This window comes from Camelina sativa, chromosome 17 (assembly GCF_000633955.1).
Source record: "Camelina sativa cultivar DH55 chromosome 17, Cs, whole genome shotgun sequence".
In the NCBI taxonomy this organism is placed as follows: domain Eukaryota; kingdom Viridiplantae; phylum Streptophyta; class Magnoliopsida; order Brassicales; family Brassicaceae; genus Camelina; species Camelina sativa.
Window position 1 is genome coordinate 9,810,103 of NC_025701.1, and position 14,350 is coordinate 9,824,452.

Here is a 14,350-nt window from a genome sequence, read left to right on the forward strand (position 1 = left end):
TAGGAAGGAGAGTGAACTCATTTGTAACGTTACATTTAAAAAGTTTATTCCGGTGGCTATAAGTCAAGCAAATCTTGCTTTAATTTTTGATATTTTTTTAACTCCATTGTAGGTTTGATGGTATATATAACTACTATGTATATATAGATATAGCGCATCCAAATCAATGAAAGTTTAAAATTTTTGATGTAATAAATATATCAAACGTGAAAGAAAATGTGAGTGGTGGGTCTCGTTTCTCATAATGCAAGATTTGAATGGGAGTTAACTTTGATCTGCCTCTCTTTCCGATCGAAGATGCTAAATAGGTAGTATAGCTTTTATGGTTTTCCTTTTTGTTTCTCGACATGTCCTGAGCCAGTATGTAACACAGTAAGATCCAAATAATTATACACATATCTTTTCATATTTTCAAAACATACCAAAAGGCCATATGCGTTCGGTTTAGTTACACGTGAAACATAAGAGATTCTCTATATGTTAACTAATTTAACACACAAACAACTTTAAGAAAAATAGCACTTAATTATATGTATATACAAACCACATAAGCAAATACACATAATTATATTCTTTTATTGTACACATAAATTTAATCAAAATAATATATCCCCCACCCCAAACTTAATAAACACATATATGTACTTTATCATCAAAGGCATCATCATGGCATAACAATCTCCACATATAAAGTATAAACACTCATAAGTAGTTAATCAAGCAATCTCCTCAGACACGTGGAATTGTCCTAGTAACACCGCCATTTCGGCCACCCCCACCACCGCCGCCGCCGCCACCACCACCTCTAGTCACACCGTCCAAGATAGCTTCACCAACACCTTCACCAAGACCTTCCATTATACCACCGAGAAAATCAAACACAACCTGCGACGCCAGCCTCGCGGCCGTCCCCAAAACCGCCGGAGACTTATCCCTCCCTTTATGTCCGTTGGCGCGTAGGCCGTTCACGGCTGCGTCTTTAGCACAAACGGCGTGCAACTGGTAATCGCAGACGGTGCAATGGTAAACCCTCCCCGTACGCTTACCTCTCTTGCACTCTCCGCAAAGGAATCCTCCGGAGTCACCGCCGGTGGTGTTGGAAGCTGAGGAGGATGGGACGAGGCGGAGAGGGTGGTGGTGGAGTGAGGAGGAAGAGAGGGAAGGGGATAACATGGCGCAGCCAGGATGCATCTGGAAACTGCAAGCTTTGCATCTAAAGGTGTAACCTCTTGGTGATCTTCCACACACGTCGCATTTGGATTTTACTATCCCTCCTTTCGCTGTTTCATCATAACAAAAAAAATAAGTTTAGTCGTTTAGATATAGACTAGGGAAACGTTGGACGTCTCTTTGTAAACGTACGAACGTGACATCTAATATGCGATATACTAATACTAAGCGATCAAATCATTTTACTTTGTCCAGATTTAATTTTGTTTAGTCATTCTTTCATTTAGATATTAATGACAAAAACAATAAATCATTTCACTGGTATGTATTTAGTAAGCTTATTATTCTCTGTTGTTCAAGGTAACCAGCATTTATTTTTTTAATGTTGATGCCCACTAAACCAAATAATTATTTTGTTTAAAGCAAAGCATAATTAAGCATTATTATTCCAATCCAGGTAAAGCAATCAATATATAATCGACAATATATATTCAGGGTTTCTTATATAGCTTCGTGAGTCTACTCTTGGTCTGAAAAACAAACAGAGGATATAACATTAGGATCAACACGAAACAGAAATTGTCTGAAGAAATAAAATTGATTGAGCCATTACCATAATTTATACCGAAAACAATAATTTATTTGATAAGACAAAACGTACCCGGTTTGGCAAAGAAGAGAAGTTGATGCTGGTAATGAAAAGGGTGTGACTTGAGTAGTGGAGGAGCCAAAGCACAAAACTCATGGAGCTGATAATCGCACTCTTGACACACGTACCTAACCCCTGCTCCTTCCTCTTTGCACCCTGCACACGTGTAAATATCTGGCAACTCAACTTTGACCAGCACGTGTTGGGGATGCCCGAAGTGGACCATCTCTTCACCTTGTATCAGTTGAGGTGATGCTGGGAACTCTACTGACCGTGGTCGCGGTTTTCTGTTAAGATCATTTGTGCGCACCACTGCGGCTGAGGCCATAGTGTTCGAGGCCGAACGTCTCATAGCTGCCACCGCCGTGATGCTGGATGTATCGTTCCTGGAATTTGAATTGATGACTATGGATTTGCTTCTCATCATTCTTCTTCTTAAAAATGAAAACTTTGAGTTGGTGGTAGAAGTTATGATTAATTAGGGTTCTATGTGTTTTTTTTGTTGTGTGGTACGGAGGTGAAATTTAGAGTGGTGAAATGTGGAGGTGGAAGTGACAGATTATTTATGGTGAGAAAAAGATATTGGAAACTGTTTTAATTACATAGACAGGTTTTGTGATAGATGAGAAATGTAGTTGCTTTAGGGTTTCTAGAAAGAAAGAAGATGCTTTGTGGACTTATTTGTCACGTAATTGCATGTGTATTTACGTTAAAAGTTAATACTGAATCAGAAGTTGGGTTATTTAGATGTTTTAACTGCCGTCAGCAGGGGTAATTTAGATGTGCCCATATGTATAAATGCAAGATAGGATCATCTATGCATATTCGATGTGAGTTAGCCAGTTAGGGCTTGCGGCTATAATTTCATTAATTGTATAGCTTGGTATATAGCCAAAAGAGTACAATTCGCTTGATATTTAGATAGAACTTGTGGATTTCACGAAAGTTCACCCAAATATAAAAACTAGCTAGCTAAATTTGCCATACAATTTTGTTGATTTTTCATGTAAAATAAAACTGCACTAGTTTATCTTCTTTATCTAAATTACTTGTCGGCAACCACCGTAAAAATTGTATATGGCCTGACTCTTTTGTCCATCTTTATAGATTGAGTACATATATATTATGTCTATAATGTCACGGTGAGATATATAGAGTTATTTTAGTATTAAAAATCTTGGTAAAAAATGTTTTGAGGCACTTGTTAACACAACCATTTTTTGGTCGTGACACATAACCGTTTATGATGAGTTTTGCCATTCAAGTTGAAAAAAAAAAAGGATTTTACCAGCCAAATTTTGGAACTTAAATTTAAAATACAACCAACAAACAATGCTTAGTTCCCTACCAAATCCGACATTGGAATATATCACAGAAATGAATTGGGCCCCGATTTAATTCTTATTCCTCGCAAGATCATACAAAACATTTCTAGTGATAGTTTCCAAACTTCCAAGCAAACCCCAACGAAAATCGTTTACATATAATATATACATGCATAAATAAAAATTTCGTAAAACAGCTCAAAAAGTTGTACGTATATGTTTATCCAATGTTAGAGTTAGAACAAAGTTTTTTCAAAAAATATCATCCTATGAATACTCGAACTTAGGCTTTCATTTCTATACGAATCATGAAAAAATCTATCATATAAAAACGGAAAAACTCAAAAATGAAACTATAAACAAAGTTTATGACCACACTCAAAGGTAACCAAATCATGGGTCCTATCATGAAAATAATTTATATTCTTCCCCACGACTCTCGAGCAGCTTCTCAGTACATGTCGATTGAAATTTTGAGAGATTCACCATTCCTTTATTATACTTTTGAAATTTATGAAAAATTTCTAACCATTTTAAAAAGGAAGAAAATATTATAAGAAACAATCACCTTTTTCTGCTGGGTATGCGCTGTAAGGGAAGGAGAAGAGCATAAAAGAACAACAGAGGACTGACACTATGAGAAAGATTCTCACTCAATTAAAACACATCAAAACTTGACTATAAGTTTGATTTGGCCAATTGTTTCACTTTGCTCAATTCTACAAGTTATTCCACACTGTCATTTCATCTATGGATTAGTCATTATTGGATTAATCATTCTTTCTCGATGATTACTTTCTCCATTAGACAAAAAATAAGATGCACATAGTTAAGCGAATACAAGAATATTAGCCATACTAATAACAGTAGTTTTCTCTTTATTCTCATACATTGTTTCGGATAATGAATTCTTGAGCATATATATTGTCTAGATTATGTTTAGGAATGGACCTCTTTTTTGTTTTTGTTTATTCTTTGTTAGGTTATTCTTGTTTTTATAAAACTATAACTGAATTCTAAATTTCTAATAGGTTATTTTTAAGAGAAGTGTTAAACCTATCAAAAAGAGGACATACTATGTATAGATGATGATGACATATGTGAGTTTGAAAAGAAAAAAAAATGGAAGTTTTTATCGTTGCAATTCACACACACATTTTTCTAGTTATTTAGAATTACGGACCGTAATTCAGTTATTTTCATAGTGCAGTTCGATTCGATAAGTAAGGTTAAAGGTAAAAGTATAATTGAATTCTTACCAAAAATAATGGTTTGGTTTTGTTTGCTTCGGATTATTTTGTGTTTTTGTTCGGCTAAAATGTCGTCACTCCTAATTATAATAAACAGATTATACTCTCTAATTTGTTTCTGCAACTGCAAGTTACCTTTGAGATGTTGGCTGTTAATGATATTTTTCTGACGGGTATTTATAGTGATTATTGTAACATATAAAACCTTTATAATCCTGTTATAGCTTCATTTATTCAAGTTATCAGTCTAACTCACAATAATGCCCTTTGATAATGTAAGTTGAGGCAGGCTTACTACTTTATAAATTATAATTAATTGGGCTTGTAAAGCCCATAATATGAAGTAATGTAATACAGGACCTAAGTTAGACATAGACAGAGATGTGTAGCTTAGCTAATCTTGAATTAGATTAGCCCATACAGATGAGGCTAACAGATTTTGGACGAAGGTTTCGTAAATATGAATTAGTTGACGTTCGTTATTGTAAATAGAGATCGCTGAACGAACCTGGTGGCTGATACTGTTAAAAGAGACACGTAGGATAGTGACTCTTGTCGGCTAAATAATGCTACGTGGCGTATACTTTTTATAGGTTTATCCTTGTCCGTATACATGGTTCCTTTGAAAAGCTACTTCCCCAAATCGAGGACCTAACTCCGATAAATGCTGTCTTCGTATCTTCAATTCTTCATGCGTATTCATAGTTTATTAATTTCTCTGAGATTATATCATTCATTCATCTCATTGTCTTTCCCCTTACACGAAGAGTCCTTTTTGAATTTTCGAATGACAATTTCGAAGTAACTTTCGTATAACTCCTCGCCGTTTCGGAGGGTTAGTCGACCATATCACTACTCTAATGGTTATGCATGGTTTATTATGCGGATGTTTGTGGTTCATTCACATTTTTGTTTTGTTTTTTTTGTTAGTTACAAATTTAAAGTTCGTTATACTTTATATATACTATCCTACTAGGGTAGGGTTTAATGTACCCTCGAACTTGTAGGTTTTAACAAAATGTAGTTATTTTCGAACAAACCATTTTTGATGAAATTCTTTAAATGCAGAAACATTTCCTTTCAGAAGTGTCAGAAGACTATATGTTTTCCTGATATGTATACCCAACTTTTACTAGTTTTTTATATGCAGCTTCCTATCTCCATACAATTTATGTATTGTCGAAAGAAATTAATTCACGAGAGATAAATCGATCGGAGTAAGAAAATATTTAATATTTTGTAATCTTTTTGCTCAAAGAATATAATAATCTGTTATAAGTTGATAAGATCTTATTGAATAGTATATTAATTAATGTGTATCATGGTTAAAAAGGCGTTGCGGAATTTTATATTCATACCTAATCTAGTATCATCATGACGTTCAGCTCTAATCTAAATCAAACCACAAAGTAATGAAATATTGTAATTTTCTTAGTTCGAGGATATACTTTTTAGAAGCGTGTGATTAATTAAGGGCCAAACATGTTTTCCAATTGGCTCTTCTTCGCCACCAGAAGCAAGTTGCAAAAGAGAGTGAAGCACCCAAAATATTAAACAAATCTTCAAAAATAAAGGGTTCAAATCCCTTTTTATCGTGCTGCAAATTGCACTTTTTGTTGGTCATCCAAATTGTACACTAACCTTCGTTAAACAAAATATATACGATTTGGGTAATGATATAAAGTAGACAGTAGAGGACCCATCACGCCTAATAGTACCCAATGTATAATTCGGTAAGCTTCGTTTCCATTTGTCCGCATTCCCAAAATTAGAACAAGGAAACAAAACAAAACAAAAACGCTTATTAGTAGGGAAATTATAGTTTCGACCTCACAACTGAAGTTTGTCTGACTCGTCCGGATATGGGTTTAACTAGTTTAGCTACCATTCCGATTTGATGTTATGGTCAACATTATCGACCCGGTCCATTTTTCATAGGACCAATTCTAATAAGGTTGTTTGGATGCGAATAGAGATTTTCATTTTCCTGAGTTCATGCATGTTTTATATCTTAAAGCTTGCATGATATTGGCATGTACTAAACTACTAACTGCTAACTGCATGATAAGACTACCCTCGTTTTACTAACGACACACGTGGTCAAACGGTGAACAAATGTCACGTGAGTCACGTTCGTGCTACACTGCTACTGTTTCGAGCCTCTTTGCTTTTTGTTTCTTTTTTGCCAATTTGAAGAGATAAGAACACAAAAAGATGTTTCGTCCACTTTCCTCATCGCCGCTCTATTCTCATCACTTTCTTCGGTCGGATTTTCCAATTACATTTTTAACTATTAGTGGTCACATATTGTTCATATCTATTTTATGACGTGGATCACACTTCTTTTTTTACAATGTTTATCTCCTTAATTAAGATACTTAATTTCATTCGGCATCAATACTAAATCTCACCTCATTAAAAAAAAAATGTATTAATACATACATTTGTAATCTAATATTTCGAATTTCTAACATAAATTGTGATCTGTTAAGTACACATATAATTAACTTTTGATTTATTGTACCTTTCACATTTCATTACCCGATAACATATCGAAATGCATCATTGCTCATAATGACGTCTAAGTACAAAGATATATCCTCAGACTACTTGGTTTGACTTCTTTTTTTTTTTTTTTTTTTTTTNTAACACGATGTGACTTTTACCAGATAATCTAACAGGTTAAAAACGATAGACACACACACACCTAGCTTTTACTGTAATTGTTCCATTGTTATCCATCTAGAGACTCTACTTTTCAAAATTTTGTTTCAACTATAAACGAACTTCATTTATTATTTCTTGGATCACGTTAAGTAACGTGGCAGCTCAATGCTGACCTATGACTCTATAGACTCTATTATTAAGTCGACGGCTCAGGATTGGCCACGAGTGTGAACGAGAAGGCAGGGCAAAAGCGTCCGACACGTCCCAAAGAAAAAGGATTATACGAGAAGGCTCTCTTCTCATCCAACGGTTCACATTTAACTAAGCTACTCTCTTCTGTCTCTTCTCATACCCGTCGATCTGTCTAAAGCTTTTCATCGATTGCCACCTCTCCACTTTTTTTTCTTCAGTTTATCTCTTTTTTTATATTTTCGATCTAAATTGTCTAAAAAGAATTAGGATAATACAATTTGTCTATCTAATTCTGACCATACTTAATTTCCATTTCTTATTTGACTTCTTCAAAAATTAAGTGTGGTTGTACCTTTATTCTTTGGTGCATCACTCTCAAAGGCTTAACTAGATTTGACATCCACATATGTATTTGTCCGCTATATCTATCTATCCATTATATAACAAAAATATCATAAGCTGAAAAAATTAGTAAGCTACATATATTATTTTGTCTTTGTAAAATAATATCAAGAAAATGTAATTATTTATGACCGTGTATATGAACAATAATATAGCTTGTTTTACCTTTTGTTCTAACCTTTTTTATAAATTTCCTTTTTGGTCTTCTAGATGGCACACTGAACAGACACGCATATTCACAGATACGTGCGTCTTTGGAGGACTTGGAAAAAAATAAAATAAAAAGCAGAGATAATGATTTCCTCAAATAATAAAGAAAAACAACAAATTGATTTTTTCCCAAATAAAGGAGTCAGAAAAATATAATTAAGGAACAAACAAAAAAGATACCTTTAATAATAAACAAAAATAAACATTTTCATATTTAAAAAAAAAATGAATTTCCTATGAAATATAAACCGCATAAACTTATCGTGAGACCGCCTTAAGAAAAAAAAAACAAAATAAAAATAAAAACCCTTCTTATTTTCTCTCTTCAGCCGCCGCTTTCACAATACCTCTTCCTCTTCCTTCTTCTTCTTCTACCTTCTTCTCCTCCTAGGTCTCTTTTTCTATACACACTAAAAAGCTCGCAAATCTGGCTATCGAAAACCACAATCATAAACTCAACTTCGGGGCCTTCAAGGCCAATCACAAGAAAGTCATGGTTAGTCTCTTCTTTAACCATTCTTGTTTTTGCTCTTCCCTTCTTATATAATCAGTTTCTGATTTTTATTGCTTCTGTGTATTCTCAGGGACCGATGATAAGAACAGAAGAGGAAGAAGACTGTACGATTCCACCGTGGCTAATGCCAATGCTAAGAGGGAGCTACTTCGTCCCCTGTTCGATCCACATCGATTCAAACAAAAACGAATGTAACTTGTTCTGTCTTGATTGTGCTGGAAATGCCTTTTGCTCTTACTGTTCAGTCAAACATAAAGACCATCGTGTTGTTCAGGTCAGTTCCAATATCTCTTTCCTTTTTTTTTTTTTTTTTTCTCCTTCTAAAAAATCTCATTTATTTCAATGTATTATTAAATTTTTGCAGATACGAAGATCTTCGTACCATAACGTGGTGAGAGTGAAAGAGATACAGAAGTTGATAGACATCTCTTGCGTTCAGACATATATCATCAACAGCGCAAAGATTGCGTTCCTCAATGAAAGACCTCAGCCTAGAATCGGCAAAGGTGTTACAAACACTTGTGAAATCTGTTGCAGAAGCCTTCTTGATTCTTTCCGTTTCTGCTCTCTCGGCTGCAAGGTATAACAAAAAAAAACACTAACCACTCTGTTTTTTTTTTTCCCCCTGTTTCCACCATTTCTTGTCTAAATACAAATTTAACTTTTTTTCCTAAACCCATTAACGCATTTCACTTCTTAACGAAATCTGTATCAAATTTTTATTTCTTTTGTTTTTAGCTTTGTTCAATGTTCATGATTCATTTCATTTGGACATGCTCTGTTTTGGAATGTGATTTGTGTAATGACTTAGTTGTACTTTTGTTTGTTTTTGGCTGTTCAGCTTGGAGGGATGAAGAGGGGAGATACAACTCTAACCTTCTCTTTGAAAGGGAAGCATGGTAGAGAGTACCAAGGTGGTTCAGAATCAGATGAAGCTACAACACCAACTAAGATGCGCAAGACCAATGCTTTCAACCGTCTGATGAGTGGTCTGTCGATCTCAACCGTTAGATTTGATGACTACGGTCCAGGTGGTGGTGATCAAAGGTCTTCAAGCTCTGGTGATGAAGGTGGTTTTAGTTTCTCTCCGGGAACACCTCCGATCTATAATCACCGGAACTCAAGCAGACGAAAGGGTGTCCCTCACCGTGCTCCGTTCTAGACAAAAAGATAATTATTACTAAGTTTCAAAACCCCATAATAATAATTAATTATAAATATAAATAGAATATGGTATAAATACCGATACAATGTATAACACAACTTGGGGTGAAATTTAGGAGGATGTAGTCATAATGTTGTAAATGGGCCAGTGTCTTTCTTTTTTCTTATAGTTTTTTCTATCTAAAAGATAAAGGCAATATAATTAGACACATACATAAATACATTTTTTATAAATATAGAAGAATTAGGGTTTATAGTGAAAGTGTTTGTACAAGGTGTTAGACTGTTTAAAAGGTATGGCTTTTGTGTTGTATTGTCATGTAATTGTGTACATTAATTTTTGTTCATACAAAAATAATAATATCAAGTGAAATATTATAAAACTGATGCGTTGTCTAACTGTAGTAATCTCTTCACTAATTTGTAACATTATAGTATTATACCACATTGTCTACTTATCCTGACTCGAATTAAGCTCTAATTTAGTATACGATAATGTGTAACTGAAGTCATGGCGTCATATAGTTTTTTGTATATATATAAAGTCGCAAGAGTGTCACTGAAACATTTTTTTCAATACAATTGATTGATTTGTTGTAGTTTGACGTAATCAAGAAGAATATTATAATAGTATACGCTAAAGAATATTATTATGCAATATAAAAAAAGTAAGCAAGTGGGATAGAGAAGAGGAAAAAATAAAGAGCCGTGTGGAATCCGAAAGGCTGCGATTCTTCTTCTCACCGTTAAGAGACGGGTGTTCATTACTTTTTTATGATCTCTCTTAATTTATTCAACATCATGTTTTAAGCTCTACACTAATCCACGGAATCGAATAATTGGCAGACTTTTATTTGATTATACAAATTTATGAATTACCGATAATGTTTTGATAATGCAGTTTCGTAAATTCACTGACACACAAAAATCGTTTTCCGTAGCTTTTTAGTTATGTATCCCACAAATTTACATTTGGTCTTTTTAACTAGGATTTTTATTCACACAATCAAAAAAAACATCACAACTCTTTTCTAAAAATGATCGAACTAATTTGGAGCTAATCGTCCCATCAAAATTTTAACATCAAAAGTTTATTTTATGAGGCGATCACCCATACATATTTTTAATATATAGATTTTGTATAGCTATCTTTTTAAAAAAAAGCCGTAGTTGCACAAAAATATCATGATCATAACAAGTTAAAATGTGTGCTTTTAAAAATTTAGTTGTTACCCAAAAAAACAATAAAAATGGTATCTCTAAAAAAGATATCGGAGTCTCTCTTGGATTGTACAAGGCCACCACAACATATGTATGCATTGCATTTGGATTTCTGTTCAAATCTTTGAACATATAAGAACAAGAAACTTTTATTATTTCTAATCTTGATTCATTTGGATAAAGCCTTTGCTATTTCAAAACTATCCTTACCAAAAACGAAAACAAAACATGTACTATATACAAAGAGAGTATTGCGGCCAAGGACGGTGGCTCTGCCACGTAATCGTGGACGGCCCCCACGGGATTAGCTTAGGCAGCGACCGAATGGGGGCAATACTGACTTTTTCGGTCGGGCTTCGAGCTAGTTGCGCATCCTCGTCACTCCGAATGCGACACGTGTCGCATAAGCCCACTAAATGTTTGACACGTGTGAATGGAGACCGTGAGGAGGGACCACGTGAGGCCTTGTGTGTGTGGAGTTATCTTCTTCAGTCTCCCAAGACGTTAAGTAATCAATAATAATACTAATGGGAAAGCTAGCTACACGACAAATGCTGGGATAAGGATATGTGATGTCTTTTAACTATTTTCTCTCTATAGTTTCTTTAGTGTCGCTATTCAAATTGTGATATTTTGTTTGTTTTTTGTAACTTTACTTAATGTGGAATATAACTACTATAATTCTTAATGAACACTTATAGTTATGTTAACAGCGTTAGTAAATCATAAAACTATGGTACTACTGACTAAGAGAAGACACAAATTTTGAACTAATATCCGGTTTCACATATATATCACACATTAGGTGATTGTTTTATCACTTGCATTATGTTTTATGTCGGAACTGAACCCCCGTACCCTTCTGTCTTCGTATCTCATAACCCTTTTATATTCGATCTACGAAAATTACGATGGAAGCAAGACTTTCCAGACTATATACGTATAAATACCAACCTATTCAATTGTATATCGATCGAAACATATGTATGGTTCAAATTTTGTTGGATACTTATTAACAACGCAAAACCTTATACATTAACTGATTAAAGTAAACTAGAACGGATAAGTTCCGTTCATTATCCATACATAAGACTGGTGGTTCGTGGAATCAATAATTACGTATTTGTCTCTTCATTATTATGCTAGAGGTCGTTGTTAATTGTCTTGTATTATATGTTGATGTCTTTCATTTAAATATAAAAATCTACTCTCGGATATTATATTTAGTTGAATCACTAATCCATTCATACATGATACATTGGAAAAAAATAAAATAAAAAGCAGAGATAATGATTTCCTCAAATAATAAAGAAAAACAACAAATTGATTTTTTCCCAAATAAAGGAGTCAGAAAAATATAATTAAGGAACAAACAAAAAAGATACCTTTAATAATAAACAAAAATAAACATTTTCATATTTAAAAAAAAAATGAATTTCCTATGAAATATAAACCGCATAAACTTATCGTGAGACCGCCTTAAGAAAAAAAAAACAAAATAAAAATAAAAACCCTTCTTATTTTCTCTCTTCAGCCGCCGCTTTCACAATACCTCTTCCTCTTCCTTCTTCTTCTTCTACCTTCTTCTCCTCCTAGGTCTCTTTTTCTATACACACTAAAAAGCTCGCAAATCTGGCTATCGAAAACCACAATCATAAACTCAACTTCGGGGCCTTCAAGGCCAATCACAAGAAAGTCATGGTTAGTCTCTTCTTTAACCATTCTTGTTTTTGCTCTTCCCTTCTTATATAATCAGTTTCTGATTTTTATTGCTTCTGTGTATTCTCAGGGACCGATGATAAGAACAGAAGAGGAAGAAGACTGTACGATTCCACCGTGGCTAATGCCAATGCTAAGAGGGAGCTACTTCGTCCCCTGTTCGATCCACATCGATTCAAACAAAAACGAATGTAACTTGTTCTGTCTTGATTGTGCTGGAAATGCCTTTTGCTCTTACTGTTCAGTCAAACATAAAGACCATCGTGTTGTTCAGGTCAGTTCCAATATCTCTTTCCTTTTTTTTTTTTTTTTTTCTCCTTCTAAAAAATCTCATTTATTTCAATGTATTATTAAATTTTTGCAGATACGAAGATCTTCGTACCATAACGTGGTGAGAGTGAATGAGATACAGAAGTTTATAGACATCTCTTGCGTTCAGACATATATCATCAACAGCGCAAAGATTGTGTTCCTCAATGAAAGACCTCAGCCTAGAATCGGCAAAGGTGTTACAAACACTTGTGAAATCTGTTGCAGAAGCCTTCTTGATTCTTTCCGTTTCTGCTCTCTCGGCTGCAAGGTATAACAAAAAAAAACACTAACCACTCTGTTTTTTTTTTTCCCCCTGTTTCCACCATTTCTTGTCTAAATACAAATTTAACTTTTTTTCCTAAACCCATTAACGCATTTCACTTCTTAACGAAATCTGTATCAAATTTTTATTTCTTTTGTTTTTAGCTTTGTTCAATGTTCATGATTCATTTCATTTGGACATGCTCTGTTTTGGAATGTGATTTGTGTAATGACTTAGTTGTACTTTTGTTTGTTTTTGGCTGTTCAGCTTGGAGGGATGAAGAGGGGAGATACAACTCTAACCTTCTCTTTGAAAGGGAAGCATGGTAGAGAGTACCAAGGTGGTTCAGAATCAGATGAAGCTACAACACCAACTAAGATGCGCAAGACCAATGCTTTCAACCGTCTGATGAGTGGTCTGTCGATCTCAACCGTTAGATTTGATGACTACGGTCCAGGTGGTGGTGATCAAAGGTCTTCAAGCTCTGGTGATGAAGGTGGTTTTAGTTTCTCTCCGGGAACACCTCCGATCTATAATCACCGGAACTCAAGCAGACGAAAGGGTGTCCCTCACCGTGCTCCGTTCTAGACAAAAAGATAATTATTACTAAGTTTCAAAACCCCATAATAATAATTAATTATAAATATAAATAGAATATGGTATAAATACCGATACAATGTATAACACAACTTGGGGTGAAATTTAGGAGGATGTAGTCATAATGTTGTAAATGGGCCAGTGTCTTTCTTTTTTCTTATAGTTTTTTCTATCTAAAAGATAAAGGCAATATAATTAGACACATACATAAATACATTTTTTATAAATATAGAAGAATTAGGGTTTATAGTGAAAGTGTTTGTACAAGGTGTTAGACTGTTTAAAAGGTATGGCTTTTGTGTTGTATTGTCATGTAATTGTGTACATTAATTTTTGTTCATACAAAAATAATAATATCAAGTGAAATATTATAAAACTGATGCGTTGTCTAACTGTAGTAATCTCTTCACTAATTTGTAACATTATAGTATTATACCACATTGTCTACTTATCCTGACTCGAATTAAGCTCTAATTTAGTATACGATAATGTGTAACTGAAGTCATGGCGTCATATAGTTTTTTGTATATATATAAAGTCGCAAGAGTGTCACTGAAACATTTTTTTCAATACAATTGATTGATTTGTTGTAGTTTGACGTAATCAAGAAGAATATTATAATAGTATACGCTAAAGAATATTATTATGCAATATAAAAAAAGTAAGCAAGTGGGATAGAGAAGAGGAAAAAATAAA

At 34.0% G+C, this 14,350-nt stretch overlaps 3 protein-coding genes across 3 annotated transcripts; 2 read left to right on the plus strand and 1 right to left on the minus strand.

Moving 5' to 3' along the window:
* On the minus strand, window positions 528-2,348 carry LOC104756457. The gene is made up of 2 exons (XM_010479055.1): window positions 1,832-2,348; window positions 528-1,280 (listed from the first exon to the last, which is right to left on the minus strand). Exons 1-2 carry the CDS (start codon window positions 2,244-2,246, stop codon window positions 730-732), a joined length of 966 nt encoding a protein of 321 aa, XP_010477357.1. The 5' UTR covers window positions 2,247-2,348; the 3' UTR covers window positions 528-729.
* Window positions 8,120-9,928, plus strand: LOC104756458. Its single transcript, XM_010479057.1, has 4 exons — window positions 8,120-8,361; window positions 8,450-8,653; window positions 8,744-8,959; window positions 9,221-9,928. Exons 1-4 carry the CDS (start codon window positions 8,359-8,361, stop codon window positions 9,539-9,541), a joined length of 744 nt encoding a protein of 247 aa, XP_010477359.1. The 5' UTR covers window positions 8,120-8,358; the 3' UTR covers window positions 9,542-9,928.
* LOC104756459 lies at window positions 12,224-14,032 on the plus strand. The gene is made up of 4 exons (XM_010479058.1): window positions 12,224-12,465; window positions 12,554-12,757; window positions 12,848-13,063; window positions 13,325-14,032. The coding sequence occupies exons 1-4, from the start codon at window positions 12,463-12,465 to the stop codon at window positions 13,643-13,645; spliced, it is 744 nt and encodes a 247-aa protein (XP_010477360.1). The 5' UTR covers window positions 12,224-12,462; the 3' UTR covers window positions 13,646-14,032.

Excerpts from the sequence above, each read along its gene's own strand:
- LOC104756457 (XM_010479055.1), bottom strand. The coding sequence starts at position 2,246 with ATGATGAGAAGCAAATCCATAGTCATCAATTCAAATTCCAGGAACGAT. Across the intron at positions 1,281-1,831 it reads TCTCTTCTTTGCCAAACCGG|CGAAAGGAGGGATAGTAAAA; the intron begins GTACGTTTTGTC and ends ATGATGAAACAG.
- LOC104756458 (XM_010479057.1), top strand. Across the intron at positions 8,654-8,743 it reads AAGACCATCGTGTTGTTCAG|ATACGAAGATCTTCGTACCA; the intron begins GTCAGTTCCAAT and ends AAATTTTTGCAG. Across the intron at positions 8,960-9,220 it reads TCTGCTCTCTCGGCTGCAAG|CTTGGAGGGATGAAGAGGGG; the intron begins GTATAACAAAAA and ends TTGGCTGTTCAG.
- LOC104756459 (XM_010479058.1), top strand. Across the intron at positions 12,758-12,847 it reads AAGACCATCGTGTTGTTCAG|ATACGAAGATCTTCGTACCA; the intron begins GTCAGTTCCAAT and ends AAATTTTTGCAG. Across the intron at positions 13,064-13,324 it reads TCTGCTCTCTCGGCTGCAAG|CTTGGAGGGATGAAGAGGGG; the intron begins GTATAACAAAAA and ends TTGGCTGTTCAG.